Raw genomic sequence first — 12,235 nt, 5'->3', positions numbered from 1 at the left:
ATAGGTTAATACCCAAAATAGGTAAAGAATTCATACAACTCAATAACAAAAACCCACACAGTCCAATTAAAAAATGGGCAGAAGTTCTGAATAGACAGTTTTCCAAAGAAGACATATAGATGGCTAACAGGTACATGAAAAAAGATGCTCAGTGGGAGAGTGACAATAAATAAATAAACAAAACTCCAAAATGATCCATGGTAAGTGCCATGCAGAGAATTAAAATAGGCTACTGTGTTAAAATAGTGGCTGGGTTGTCAGGGGAAAGTCTCTCTGAAGAAATAACATTAAGATGAGATCTGAGTGACATTCATAAAGCAATAGCGATAAGATTTTTCAATATAAATATTAGCATAAGATGTTTGCCATGCTAATATAAATATAGTACTCAAAATTCACAAAAAAGCCTGGAAGTATTCCATAATGCTAATACAGACCATATTTGGGTGGTAGGATAGAAGTGGGTTTTTCTTTTTTCTTTCTACTTCTATGAAGTGGTAAAATACAAAAATATATTTAGGCTTTGTCCCCAGTTTCTTACACAGAGTTCCTAAAACCCTTGAAATTTCCTGAGTGTTGGAAGTGTTGTTTGTTATTCACAACAAGCTCCTTTCAATCACACCCGAGTTTATGCTACTGAGGTGACTTAGGGTGGGGCCTCTAGATAGCCCCAGGATGGGTTGGTCACCAGGAGGACCAAGTGATTAGAGGGTTGGAAATTTTAGCCCCACCTACCAACCTCCAGTAAGGGGAGAGGGGACTGGAGATTGAGCTCTATGAAAACCTTTGAACTATAAGATTCAGAGAGCTTCTGGTGAAGACAGCAAGGTGATGGGAGGGTAGTGGAGCATGGAAGCTCTGCACCCTCCCACCTCATACCTTGCCCTGTGCATCTCTTCCATTTGGCTATTCCTGAGTTGTATCCTTTGTAATAAACCAATAGTAGTAAGTTAAAAAAAAAAAAAAAAGGTGCTCAACATCTCAAATCATCAGGGAAATGCAAATAAAAACCACAGTGAGATCTCACCTCACACCTGTCCAGAATGGCTATTATGAAAAAGACAAGAAACAACAAATGTTGGTGAGGATGTGGAGAAAAGGGAACCCTTGTGCACTGTGGGTGGGATTGTAAATTGGTGTAGCCCCTATGGAAGACAATATATAGATTCCTCAAAAAGTTAAAAATAGAACTACCATACGATTCAGCAATTCCACTTAAAGGTATATATCTGAAGAAAATGAAAACACTTAACTTGAAAAGATATATGCACTCCTATGCTCACTGCAGCATTACGTATAATAGCCAAGATACGGAAGGAAAAAGAGATTTTTTTCTCTTCTTTCTTTTTCTTCTTCTTTTTCAAACCCCACAAGATCTAATTAGGCCCAAATGTGGTTATTCTACTACCAAATTTATTTACTTACCACCAGAAAATTAATTTTTTTCTTCAAATTAGTCTTTGTTTAATGAGTACCTTTCTGCAAAATTCATGTTTTAAGTTTTTAGCAATTGTCATGTTAAAAATGTTGTTCCTGGGGACTTCCCTGGTGCAGTGGTTAAGAATCCACCTGCCAATGCAGGAGACAACGGGTTGGATCCCTGGTCCGGGAAGATCCCACATGCTGCAGAGCAACTAAGCCCGTGCGCCACAACTACTGAGCCTGCACTCTAGAGCCCGCGAGCCACAACTGCTGAGCCCACGTGCCACAACTACTGAAGCCCGCGCACCTAGAGCCCATGCTCCGCAACAAGAGAAGCCACCGCAATGAGAAGCCCGTGCACCGCAACGAAGAGTAGCACCCACTCGCTGCAACTAGAGAAAGCCTGCATGCAGCAATGAAGACCCAACACAGTCAAAAAAAAAAAAAAAAAAATGTTGTTCCTAACAAGGCCTTAAATAAAGGCCTTGGAATTATTTAAAGTAATTTTATGTTGAAGATATTCTCAAGTTTTAGCATTGCTTGGACATTTTTTTTTAATTTGATGTTTTTATTATTTATCCAGACTCTGGTCTTTTGTTTTTATTTAAGGCTTTAGTTTTTAGTTCACTTTTTAGAGTTCTAATCCCAGGCAAATAATCTAGTTTAAATGTATGTATATATATGTAAGTTTATTTTTCTTACATGTAGGGAAAGGCCTTACCTGTTGAGGATTTCTTACTGGTTGGGAAAGGTTTTTTTTTTTTTCCTTGTACCATGAGCTTTCGGTTTTAATAAAGATGCCTGTGAATTCCTTAGAGGAACCTTATTTACTGCAGTTAACTTATGCACAGACATTATTTATTGCTGTGCCTCTTTTGTATGCGAGGTTAACAAGCACAGCTAAAACCACAGCAAAGGGGTGGGAAGTACCGCAGAGACGGTGACAAGTGGAGATAGTTCCAGTTGCAGGAAGGGCTGGAGCATCTGAGGTGGGAAAGAGGGGAGCTTTTATAATGGTGACTCTGAGTAAGTGTAGAGAAAATTGATTCAAACATTTGATCTGGGATCAAAGAACCTTTATTATGAGCGGTCAATGTTAAAAATATAAAACATACGGAAGCCGTTGCCCGTGAAGTCATTTATTTGCGTACTCTAGCTGCAGAGATGTAAAAGCCAGTTCATTGCTATAAACAAGGACAGATTTTCTTCCTGGGCCATATGTTTTGGAGTTTTCTCTCTCCAGAGTCAGGGTGGGGAGGGGGTAGAAATTACTGGTTGACCTATTCTTCACTGTTGAAAATAGCTGCACTGAATTCTTTTTATTTTTGATTCATTACTGCTGATCAATTTAAAACTTTTGAACTTCCTCATAAATATCCATAAGAACGTTTTTTTGAAAAAGATTTTTATTTCAAAGCAGAATATTTGCCATCAGTTTTAGTACTAAAATATGACTTATTGTTATGGTGTGTTATGACACATTTTTTAAAAAGGAGACTAGCAGAGGGCCTTGGAGAATGGCATACTTGACCTTGTTTTTCCCATATGTGAGTTAGGAATGATAATCCCTGTTATGAGCCATTAAGGCAATGTCTATAAAACTCTTTGAGATCCTCAGAAGAAAAGTTTTATGTGTACAGGATTTTAATGTTATCTACATCATTTACTAGGCATCTTCAGCAAACGTTGCAATCTGATTGAGTTTTTCACCTTCATAATTATACCCTTACATGTAAACTTGTCCTAAAAACCTTTTCTCCTAAGGAAAAATATCATCTGTTTCCTTATTTGATGCAAGGTTCTCCCCCTTCCCATATATAGTGAGCGAGCTTTTTCTAAGTATTTTTTATTCAGCTCTGTCTATTACGGAGGGTATTATAGTTCAGTCTGGCCTTGTGGAAGTGGAGGACCCCAAGTTAGACAATGAGCCTATCAAAATTGTTCTTTTGCCATGTAAAGTCCATCGTGAAAGACAGGGCTGCTCTACCTCCTGGGGAGAAATGTGGCAGTACTGTTTGTGACGAATGAGTAGAATTCACTTACGCCCAATCTCTTTCCAAAAGAGTTCGATATACTGGTTGACTAATAGCTTCGTTGGGAGGGGCCCTATTAGAATACTCTTATTGTCAGGGATTAGAGTGGCAGTAAGAGCTTTGGGTTCAAGGCTTGGGCTTCAGAAAATCTTCTTGCATATAAAGTGAACCTTGGCTTATAACAAACCCTATTTTATGTCCCTTAACATGATACGGAAGGGTAGGGAACATGAGCACGTGTAAGCTATTTTAAGCTGATTGATGCCAACACTAATGGGTATTCCTATCTGAAATACACTGACATCCTTTTAAAAGTCATATAGACTGAAAGTTTCTTTTATTGGAGGCAATATACATTGGTTCTCAACTTTAGCATGCATAGGAAATCTCCTTGAGCCCCTGTCCCAAAGATTTTGACTTAGTATGTGAAGTGGGGCACAGGAAACTTCGATTTTAACAAACCCTATAGTTGAATTTAGAGCAGGTGGTCTGAGGACATTTTAATTCTAGGGCGTTCTGTGAGTCTTGAAGCCAGTCAGGTGATCTCTGGCAAGGTACTTTATCTTTGCTAAGCATCAGTGTCCTGATAAAATGAAGGTTATAATACATAACTTTACTAATATATAACTTTTGGGGTTCTTTTAAAAGTTAGATTAGATGAGTAAAACACTTAGTACAGTCCCTGGCTCACAGTATGAACTTAATAAATGGTCTTTCTAGCAGTTAGGTGTGGAGATTCTGGTTCTGGGTAAAATGGAGTAAGCACATTTCTCCCCGTCTCACCCACGGAACACAGTGATAAAACCTGTACAGAATGCATGGAACATCTGTATGAGGACTGTGAAAAGTAAGCAGTAGCAGGAAAATTGGGAAGGAATACCAGAATTTGAAATACCTCTAAACTGGCAGTAAGTTTACCGGTGTTTCCCTCTGATTATTCCTTTACATAAACACAGCCTGAAACCTGGAAGTGGGCACCAGGGAACAGAGCTGAGTTCCAGGAGATGCCCTTCATTCCTGGTGTGAGGAGCATAAAAGTGAAGTCTAATGTCAGAGAGAGTGTGGACATCCTCCGTGTTTGTCCTCTTCCTCATTTTCTCACACCCCAGCCTCCAAGCAGTCCTGTAGTGGCAGCAGCGGATGTGCAGGAGCCAAAATTCTGAGCAAGGGGACCTTTCTTTTACCACTAAGCTGTGATCCCAAAAGAGAGGGGTGAATCCTTGATGCTTTTTCCTCTGTCCTCCCACTGACTGGCCTCTGCCCTGGAAGTATGCTGGGGAGTAGGGTAACTAGAGGGGAGCTCTAGGGAACTGGAAAGAGGTTGCAGAGAGGGAAAAGCTTCAGAAAGGGATCCTTGAAGTTGTTTGTGAACTCCTGCACTCACCCCTGAGCTGCACATGCATTGATCTGGTCCTAATCAGGACACCAAAGATGTTGACAACTATTAACAAATAGACAACTTCCCAGGTTGCAGCATGACCATTAAGTAGGGCACAGGTTCAAAAAGCAATTGCAAAGGCTTTGAAAACTGAACTAACAGTAGAACCAAAGCACATAGAAGGTGAGTTAGGACTTGCAGGCTGAACTTAACCAGGTGAACTGCTTGCTAAAAACAATAACAACAGAAATTTGCTGTAGGATTTAAACAAGACTCAGAGGCTCATAACAGAATATTCAAGATGTCCAGGATACAATCCCAAATTACTCAGCATATGAAGAACCAGAACCTGCATGAGAAAAGAAAATCAATAAATGCCAATGCCAAGATGATACAGATGTGGGAATTAACTCATGAAAGCTTTAAAACAACCATTATAAAGATACTCCAACAAGCATCGCAGACACTTAAAATAAATAGAAAAGTAGAAATGTCCAGAAAAGAAATAGAAGATTTGAAGAAGAACCAAATGGACATTTTAGAACTGAAAAATACAACAACCAAATACAGGAACAAACACCTCACTGAATGAGTAGGTAGCACAATGGAGGCGACAGAGGAAACAATCAAGGAACTTGAAGATGGATAAATAGAAATTATTCAGTCTGAACATCAGAAAGGAAAAAAAGATAGTCCCCTCCCAAAAATGAAAGAAAGAACAGATACTCAGGGACCTGTGGGACAATAACAAAAAAAATCTAATATTTGTGTCACTGTAGTCCCAGAAGGAGAGAAGAAAGAACAGACTGAAAAAAATTGAAGCCATTGAAGAAACGATGGCTGAAAACTTCCCCAATTTGGTGAAAGATTAAAAACATACAGATTTAATAACTTCAGCAAACCCCAAATAAGATAAATCCAAATAAATCCATGCCCAAGCACATCAAAATATTACTGCTGAAAACTAAAGACCAAGAAAAAGCATTTGAAAGCACCCAGAGAGAATGACGTATTATTGATACATTTGGGGGAATGCTGACTCAATTGACTGCAGGTTTCCTGTCAGAAACTACAGAACCCAGAGAGAAGTGGTACAACATGTTTAAAGGGCCAAAAGGAAAGAACCGTAACTGCAGAATTCTGTATCCAATAGAAATATCCTTAAGAAATGAAAGTTAAGTAGATAATCTCCCCTACATTCTCCCTTCTTTCCCATCCTTCTTTTTTGAGCAAACACATGCTTTAGTATCTCTTTGGGGAGAAACAGTACCTACTTGGAATATTTCACATTTATTTAATGCTTAATATGTCAAGCACTTTCACTTACATTGTTTCATTTTGTCCCAGGCAGCATTCTCTTTCAAGCACCTAAAGCATGGTTATGACCACAGCTCTTGAAGCAGTCTCTCTAGAAACATTTTGAATGCTGGCATAGTTGAGGACAGAAGGATAATTACTTTACCCACTATTTAACACCAGCTTTCAAAGAGAAAAGAGGTCCAATAAGTCATATTCAGAGAAGGAGACATTAGTGCACCCCAATTACCATTGAGTGCAAACACTGAGTAGTTTTTTATGTAGCTTACAGTGTATTCTGGGTGAGGCCACATTTATAAATGTAACATGTGATCTAGTGAAGGCACTTGCTTTTTCTTGAAATGACTTATTCACTCTTGGTGGGGGGGGGGGGAGGGTGTGTTTTGATTCCTGGATAAGCCTTGAGGCCAATTCTTGGATCAGGTGTGGTGACAGGGAGGTTTCTAGAAAGGGCACTGTATGTGGTGTCACTTTTTAAAATCTGAGAGAGTAATGCTGTCTTTATTATTCCTAAAGGAAATGAATAAGTGAAACATGTGAAAGAGAAATTACACCGTTGAGATGCTCTCTTTACTTCAGGGAATCTTCTTCACTTCTCTCTCCTTTGTAAGATGATTAATGGATTGACTTTATTTAAACTGTGGGAAACAAATGAAACCATTAAGTGTTTATATTTAAGGCAAATACATTAATAGAGGTAGTGAAGCTTTCTGTAGGCCACATGGCCTGCCCCTAGCCCATAAATGCTCCTTCTGACTTTCCAACACAACTGCCAAACACTGCCTCCACACATTCTTTTTAAAACTTCTTTTCCATTCCAAATCTGCTTGGTACTTTCATTATGGTATTGTTAAAATTGCAAGATGTCCACTGGGACTTCCAAGATAGATTTTCTCTTTACTGAGGAGGAGCAAAAGAGGAAGTATATAAAAGCATTTCTATTTGTTATTCCTTCAGGGAGTCATACTAAAGAAAAATAGGGACACTTCTATAGGAGGAATATCTTTTAATTTGACATTGTTTTAACGGTGAGCATTTGGGGCAAGTGTGTATGCTTCCCCTTTATTTTAGCACCTTGTACAACATCCTGGATAGGACTACTGGGACAGATAATATTATTTTATTTACATGTGGAACAAATAAGTGAATGCACCTACAAGATATATGTTGATTATGAGCTTGATGTAAGTGCAGACTTGCACTTATGATTTTGGTTCTTAGAATTAGGTCAGTTTTACCCAGTTTGTACCTCTATCTCTGTTTCCTCTAGATAAGACTTACTGTGGGAATCTGATAACTCTTTTCCTATATTCTCATAAATGGGTACAAGATATTATGGGGGGTCTGATAACTCTTTTTCGGTTTTCCTGTATGTAGGCACATGCTTAAATATAGTAAAAACTTCTTATAAATGAGAAAACCAGTCACCAGCATGACCCATCCTAATTGCATGATCCTTCCCTCTATATATCCTTGTGTTAAGAAGTATAAAGACCAGCAAGGAATGGTCTTGAGGATGGAGCGGTAGGTCCTGAACACTAGTACCCACGGGCAGGTACACAAAAATTTTGTGAATTACACTTTAAAATTCTTTTTCCCTTTTAGATCTTGAATTTGCCTGAACTGATTGATGATTCCAAGTATAGAACTAACCACCTTCGGGTACAGAATAGAAAAGAGCTTATTAAAATACTATCGGCACGGTAAGCTTGGCTCTACTGTTTGTACCTTTAAGAATTAGTATGTTATTAGCATTTATCTGGCATCTTGTGGTGCTCTTTTTGGCTTATTTAGATTAACTTATAATTATCTTTCATTTTACAAAATTGGTTAGTGGAAATATATTTTAAAGCTATGTTTTTCTTTGTTTGAAAGCATTTGAAGGTATTTCGCATGTCTTACTAAGTATTGCATCATAACAATGATACAAATAAGAACGTCACAGTAGCTTACATAAGTTGCTTCTCTGTGGCATGGAAGTGTTTCGGTTTAGTCTATCATAAATACTAACAGCAATAATTCAACATCATTTTTTACATTTACTGTATGAATCGCTCTACATACATGATCTCATTTAACCCTTATAATCATCCCATGAGGGAAGTTCTATTATTTCCATTTTACAGACGAGGAAACTGAGATAAGGGAGGTTCAGTCAAGAGTTTGGTGGCTTTTCTGAGCCTCTCTGTGTAGTTTGTCATGATGATGTTTTGAAAATGGCAGATTGAGTCATAAAGGATTAATGCTGACCAATTAGAGTATTTGATTTTCAAATTATTCCATTCATGTCAGGTTATACTTTTGTTAAAACCTGTATCAGTTTTTCAAGTTTGCCTCAGAAAAAGTTAATAATTCTTACTCTTGCCTATCAGTTTCACTTTTGTTTACATCTAACTTCTCAATCTATAGGAATAGATTGTGGTTTTTGTGGATCTCAATGCCCACGTGAACCGTTCTTCAGTATGGAACATTTGCTCTCATCAAACCAATAAATTAAGGACTTTTGTTCAAATACCATATCTTGTCTTTTGAAATTGCCCTTGTTTTTCCATGTAGCATAGATATATCAAAGTTTTTAGACTCACAGATATCGAGAACAAACTGAGTACCAGTGGGGAGGTGGGGGAGGGACAATATAGGGGTAGGAGAGTGGGAGGTACAAACTATAGGGTGTAAGATAGGCTACAAGGATGTAGTGTACAACACAGGGAATATGGCCAATATTTTGTAATAACGAAATGGAGTGTAACCTTTAAAAATTGTATTAAAAAACTAACAAACAAAAGTTCTTAGAAAAAAACTTCTGCTAATGTTATGTTTATTCCTCTTCCCTTCTCCTTTGGGGATCTCTACATGAGTCTGCATTCATCACCTATTTGCTTTTTCCTGGATTTTAAGCACTTCTTCTCTACGCTGCCTGTATCTCCTCCTTCAGTCAATGGGGCCTCTGTGTGTGGGACTGATATGCAGAGAAGAGGGGAATGAGAATTGGGCTCCCCTTTCTTGGTCATTAGTTAAATAAAACTCAGATTCTACTGCAAAGCCGGAGAGCCCTCAGTCATTAACATTTCACCCCATGAGAACTGGCCCTCTATCTCTGCTTTTTGCCTCTTTGCCTCTCAAGCAGTTTTTGATTCGTTTAATTCATTGATATGACTTTTTCCTTTCACACCACGGTTACCAAGTTTCAATAACAGGCACTTGTGAGAACCTTACCAAAAGCTCTTTGAGAGTCTAAATAAATTATATCCATGCTGTGAGAAGAGTGGACCCAAGAAAAGTACAAAAGCTAGGCAGATACAAGTGTCATCTTGTTATTGAGTTGCCAGCACTCTTCTAACTTTAAGAACCACAGAGTTAAGTTATTGGTTTCCTGTGTCCTAAAACCTGTATTCCTTGCTAAATTCTGTTATAGAATTCTGTTGTGGACAGACTTCTAGCAGCATCTGTAACAGTTTAATTTCAAATTTCTCTTTTTGGGGTGAATTAAATAACCTAACACCTTTCTTCTTTCTCTTCTTATATACCCAGAAGTGGGAGTTTAAGCATTTTGGGACCCATAGGTTCTTACGTCTTTATTCAGACTTAAGGAATCAAACTTGTAAAGAAGAGACTAGAGGGTAGTCTTAAGAGAGGAAACTTGATAAGGGAGTTCCCATCATCATCATCCTGCTGTTAAAACACAGACCACAGAGAGGCCCTTGGTTGCCCAGAGGCCAGGGTCCCTGCTCTCTTGGGCTGGCGTGTGGACGTGTTTTGGTGGTGTCTTGTGGGATGCAGTTCTACAGTCTCTTCCAGCTCAGGTCCCTTCTCCTTCATGGTGGATCAAACAGTGACGACCAGGGAAGATTAGGATATTGATTCAGTCCCATCGATAACCTTATCATTTGTTTTTCTGAATAAATATCCCTGGATTCATTAGTACCATTAAGTGTTGGGCTTTCAGAAGTCTCTGTGAATGTTGTAAAATGTCTCATTTTCATAATATGATTTTATGTTTTTCCAATATTCAAAATATTAATGGCTCTATATTAATTACATGATTAAATCTGGTCATTTTATTCTGACATCATGGCCTCCCACAATCCGACATGACCTTTCCTTTCCACCTTTTCTCAATATAAAGGAATAATATAGGAAGGTGGGTCCAGAGGGAGAGAGTAGGGGTAGATGGCAGGAAAATCATGCTGTAAAAGTTATAATAGAGTTTATGATAAAGGAGTTTGTGAAACAAAGGAAATTTTTTGGCCATAAAATGAGTTAGCTTGTCAACAACTTCTGTTTTCTGTGTAACCTGATGATAGGTCTTTTTTTTTTTTTTCTTCCAGTTTTATTGAGATATAATTGACATAATGTTGCATTAGTTTAAGGCACACAAATAATGATGTGATATATGTATATATTCTGAAATGATTACCCTAGTAAGTTAACATCTGTCACCTCACAGTTACAAATCTTTTTCTTCCCTTGTGATGAGAACTTTTCAGATCTACTCTCTTAGCAACTGTCAAATATACAATACAGTAGTATTAACTATAGTCACCATGCTGCACATAACATCCTCAGGACCTATTTATCTTCTAACTGAAAGTTTTTACCTTTTGAGCACCTTCACCCATTCCCCCCACCCTGAAGAGACGTCTTGAAGGGAATACTCTACCTGGTAGAGTTCTAAGTTTTCCAGCAACTTAGAACCAGCAAAAACTTCCTTCCACACCTGAAGAGACCTGAGGGACTCAAGAGTTTCAATGGAACATGCTTCTCATTTGTTCCTTTTCTTACTCATCTATTTAACACGTATTTATTGACTACCTACTATGTGCCAGTGACTGTTTTGGGCACTAGGAAGATGGCTTCAAAAACAAAACAAAACGAAACTCCCTGCCTGCCTGGACTTTCATTAGAGTAAACCTTGTAGATGTTCTAGAAGACTTTTCTTTAAGACCTCTTCCATAAAAACATGTGTTTTGATATGCCTAAGAAGTTAGTTGTCCGTATTTTTCATATAAACTTTTTGTAAATTTTGCTTTACAAAAGTATTGCAGCTACAGTCTGTGCCTGTTAATAACTTATTGTCTTTTTGTCTTTTTGTGAGCATATTACAGTGCACATGCTACAGTTTTTTTTGTGTGTGGTTTTCCTGTCATTTCTGTGGAAAAGCATATTTTTGGTAACAGTAGCTACATTGCTATGTGAATATACCATGTTTTTCCCTGTTGTCTGCTATTAAATATTACGTCATAAAACTTTCCTTTAATGCTCATAGACACTTTCCCCAGCCTATATTTCTATTTTGGAAAATCTTTAAAATACATAAAAATGTAGAGGGATTTGTGAGAGTGAATTTGCACTTCAGACAACTTTTAAAAAAACTCTAGTAATGATGGACTCATGGTGCTCCTTAAAAACAAAACAAAACAAAACGTCGCACCCCTTTCATCCAATTCGATATCCAAAAGTGAAAACAGAAGCATTTATGGATTTTTACAAAGTTTGCTCTCCTAAATACACATAAAGGTTCCCTCTTGTGTTTCAAAATCTTCCTTCCAAAGTATTTTTCCTAAGTTTTGATTAATTTCCTGAGTAAGTTCCCAAAGTAACTTTCCTGCCCATGGCAAGCGTTCATTTAAGTGTTTTAGAATCAGGTGATTCTCTTTGCATTCTCCTCTGCAGTTCGTAGACTGTTTACCTACCAGAAATGTCAGTCATTTACCTCACTTTTCTGTCAGTCTTGCTAAATTCAGTTTGATGCTGCTCTCTGAGAGTGGTCGGCCTCACTTGGAAAGGCAGCTGCATGTTTTTGTCATCAGCAGAGTTTTCCACAGCCAGCACAAACACAATCCCTCTCAAGTGCTCTCAGGTGTTACTATTCCCCAACTGTGGCCGTGAGCAAGTTTTTTTTTTTTTTTTTTTTTTTTTTAATTTAAAGGTGGAAGACTTTCCCCTTGAACTTGCCATTTTATCCAGGGTGTTTCAGAAAGTCTGTTTACCCAGCTGCTAAGACCAAAAATGAAGCAAAACTAAAGCATGTTAAAAGTCCCCAGCTAAAACACAGAAGAAAAGATAAAATCGAGACTAACGCAGG

At 38.0% G+C, this 12,235-nt stretch overlaps 1 protein-coding gene across 15 annotated transcripts in view; it reads left to right on the top strand.

The window, feature by feature from the left end:
* The window catches only part of SUGCT (succinyl-CoA:glutarate-CoA transferase), a 789,655-nt gene that overhangs the window by 240,327 nt on the left and 537,093 nt on the right, over window positions 1–12,235 (top strand). For all 15 annotated transcript variants that reach the window (XM_082473570.1, XM_082473569.1, XM_082473565.1 and 12 more), the window contains one exon: window positions 7,756–7,853. In XM_082473570.1, coding sequence (XP_082329696.1) covers window positions 7,756–7,853 — 98 coding nt within the window. The remainder of the gene's footprint in view (window positions 1–7,755; window positions 7,854–12,235) is intronic.

The sequence above is a fragment of the Balaenoptera physalus genome (assembly GCF_965194825.1).
Source record: "Balaenoptera physalus genome assembly, chromosome: 8".
In the NCBI taxonomy this organism is placed as follows: domain Eukaryota; kingdom Metazoa; phylum Chordata; class Mammalia; order Artiodactyla; family Balaenopteridae; genus Balaenoptera; species Balaenoptera physalus.
Note: the sequence above shows the minus strand (reverse complement) of the source record. Positions and strands in the feature narration are given on the sequence as shown.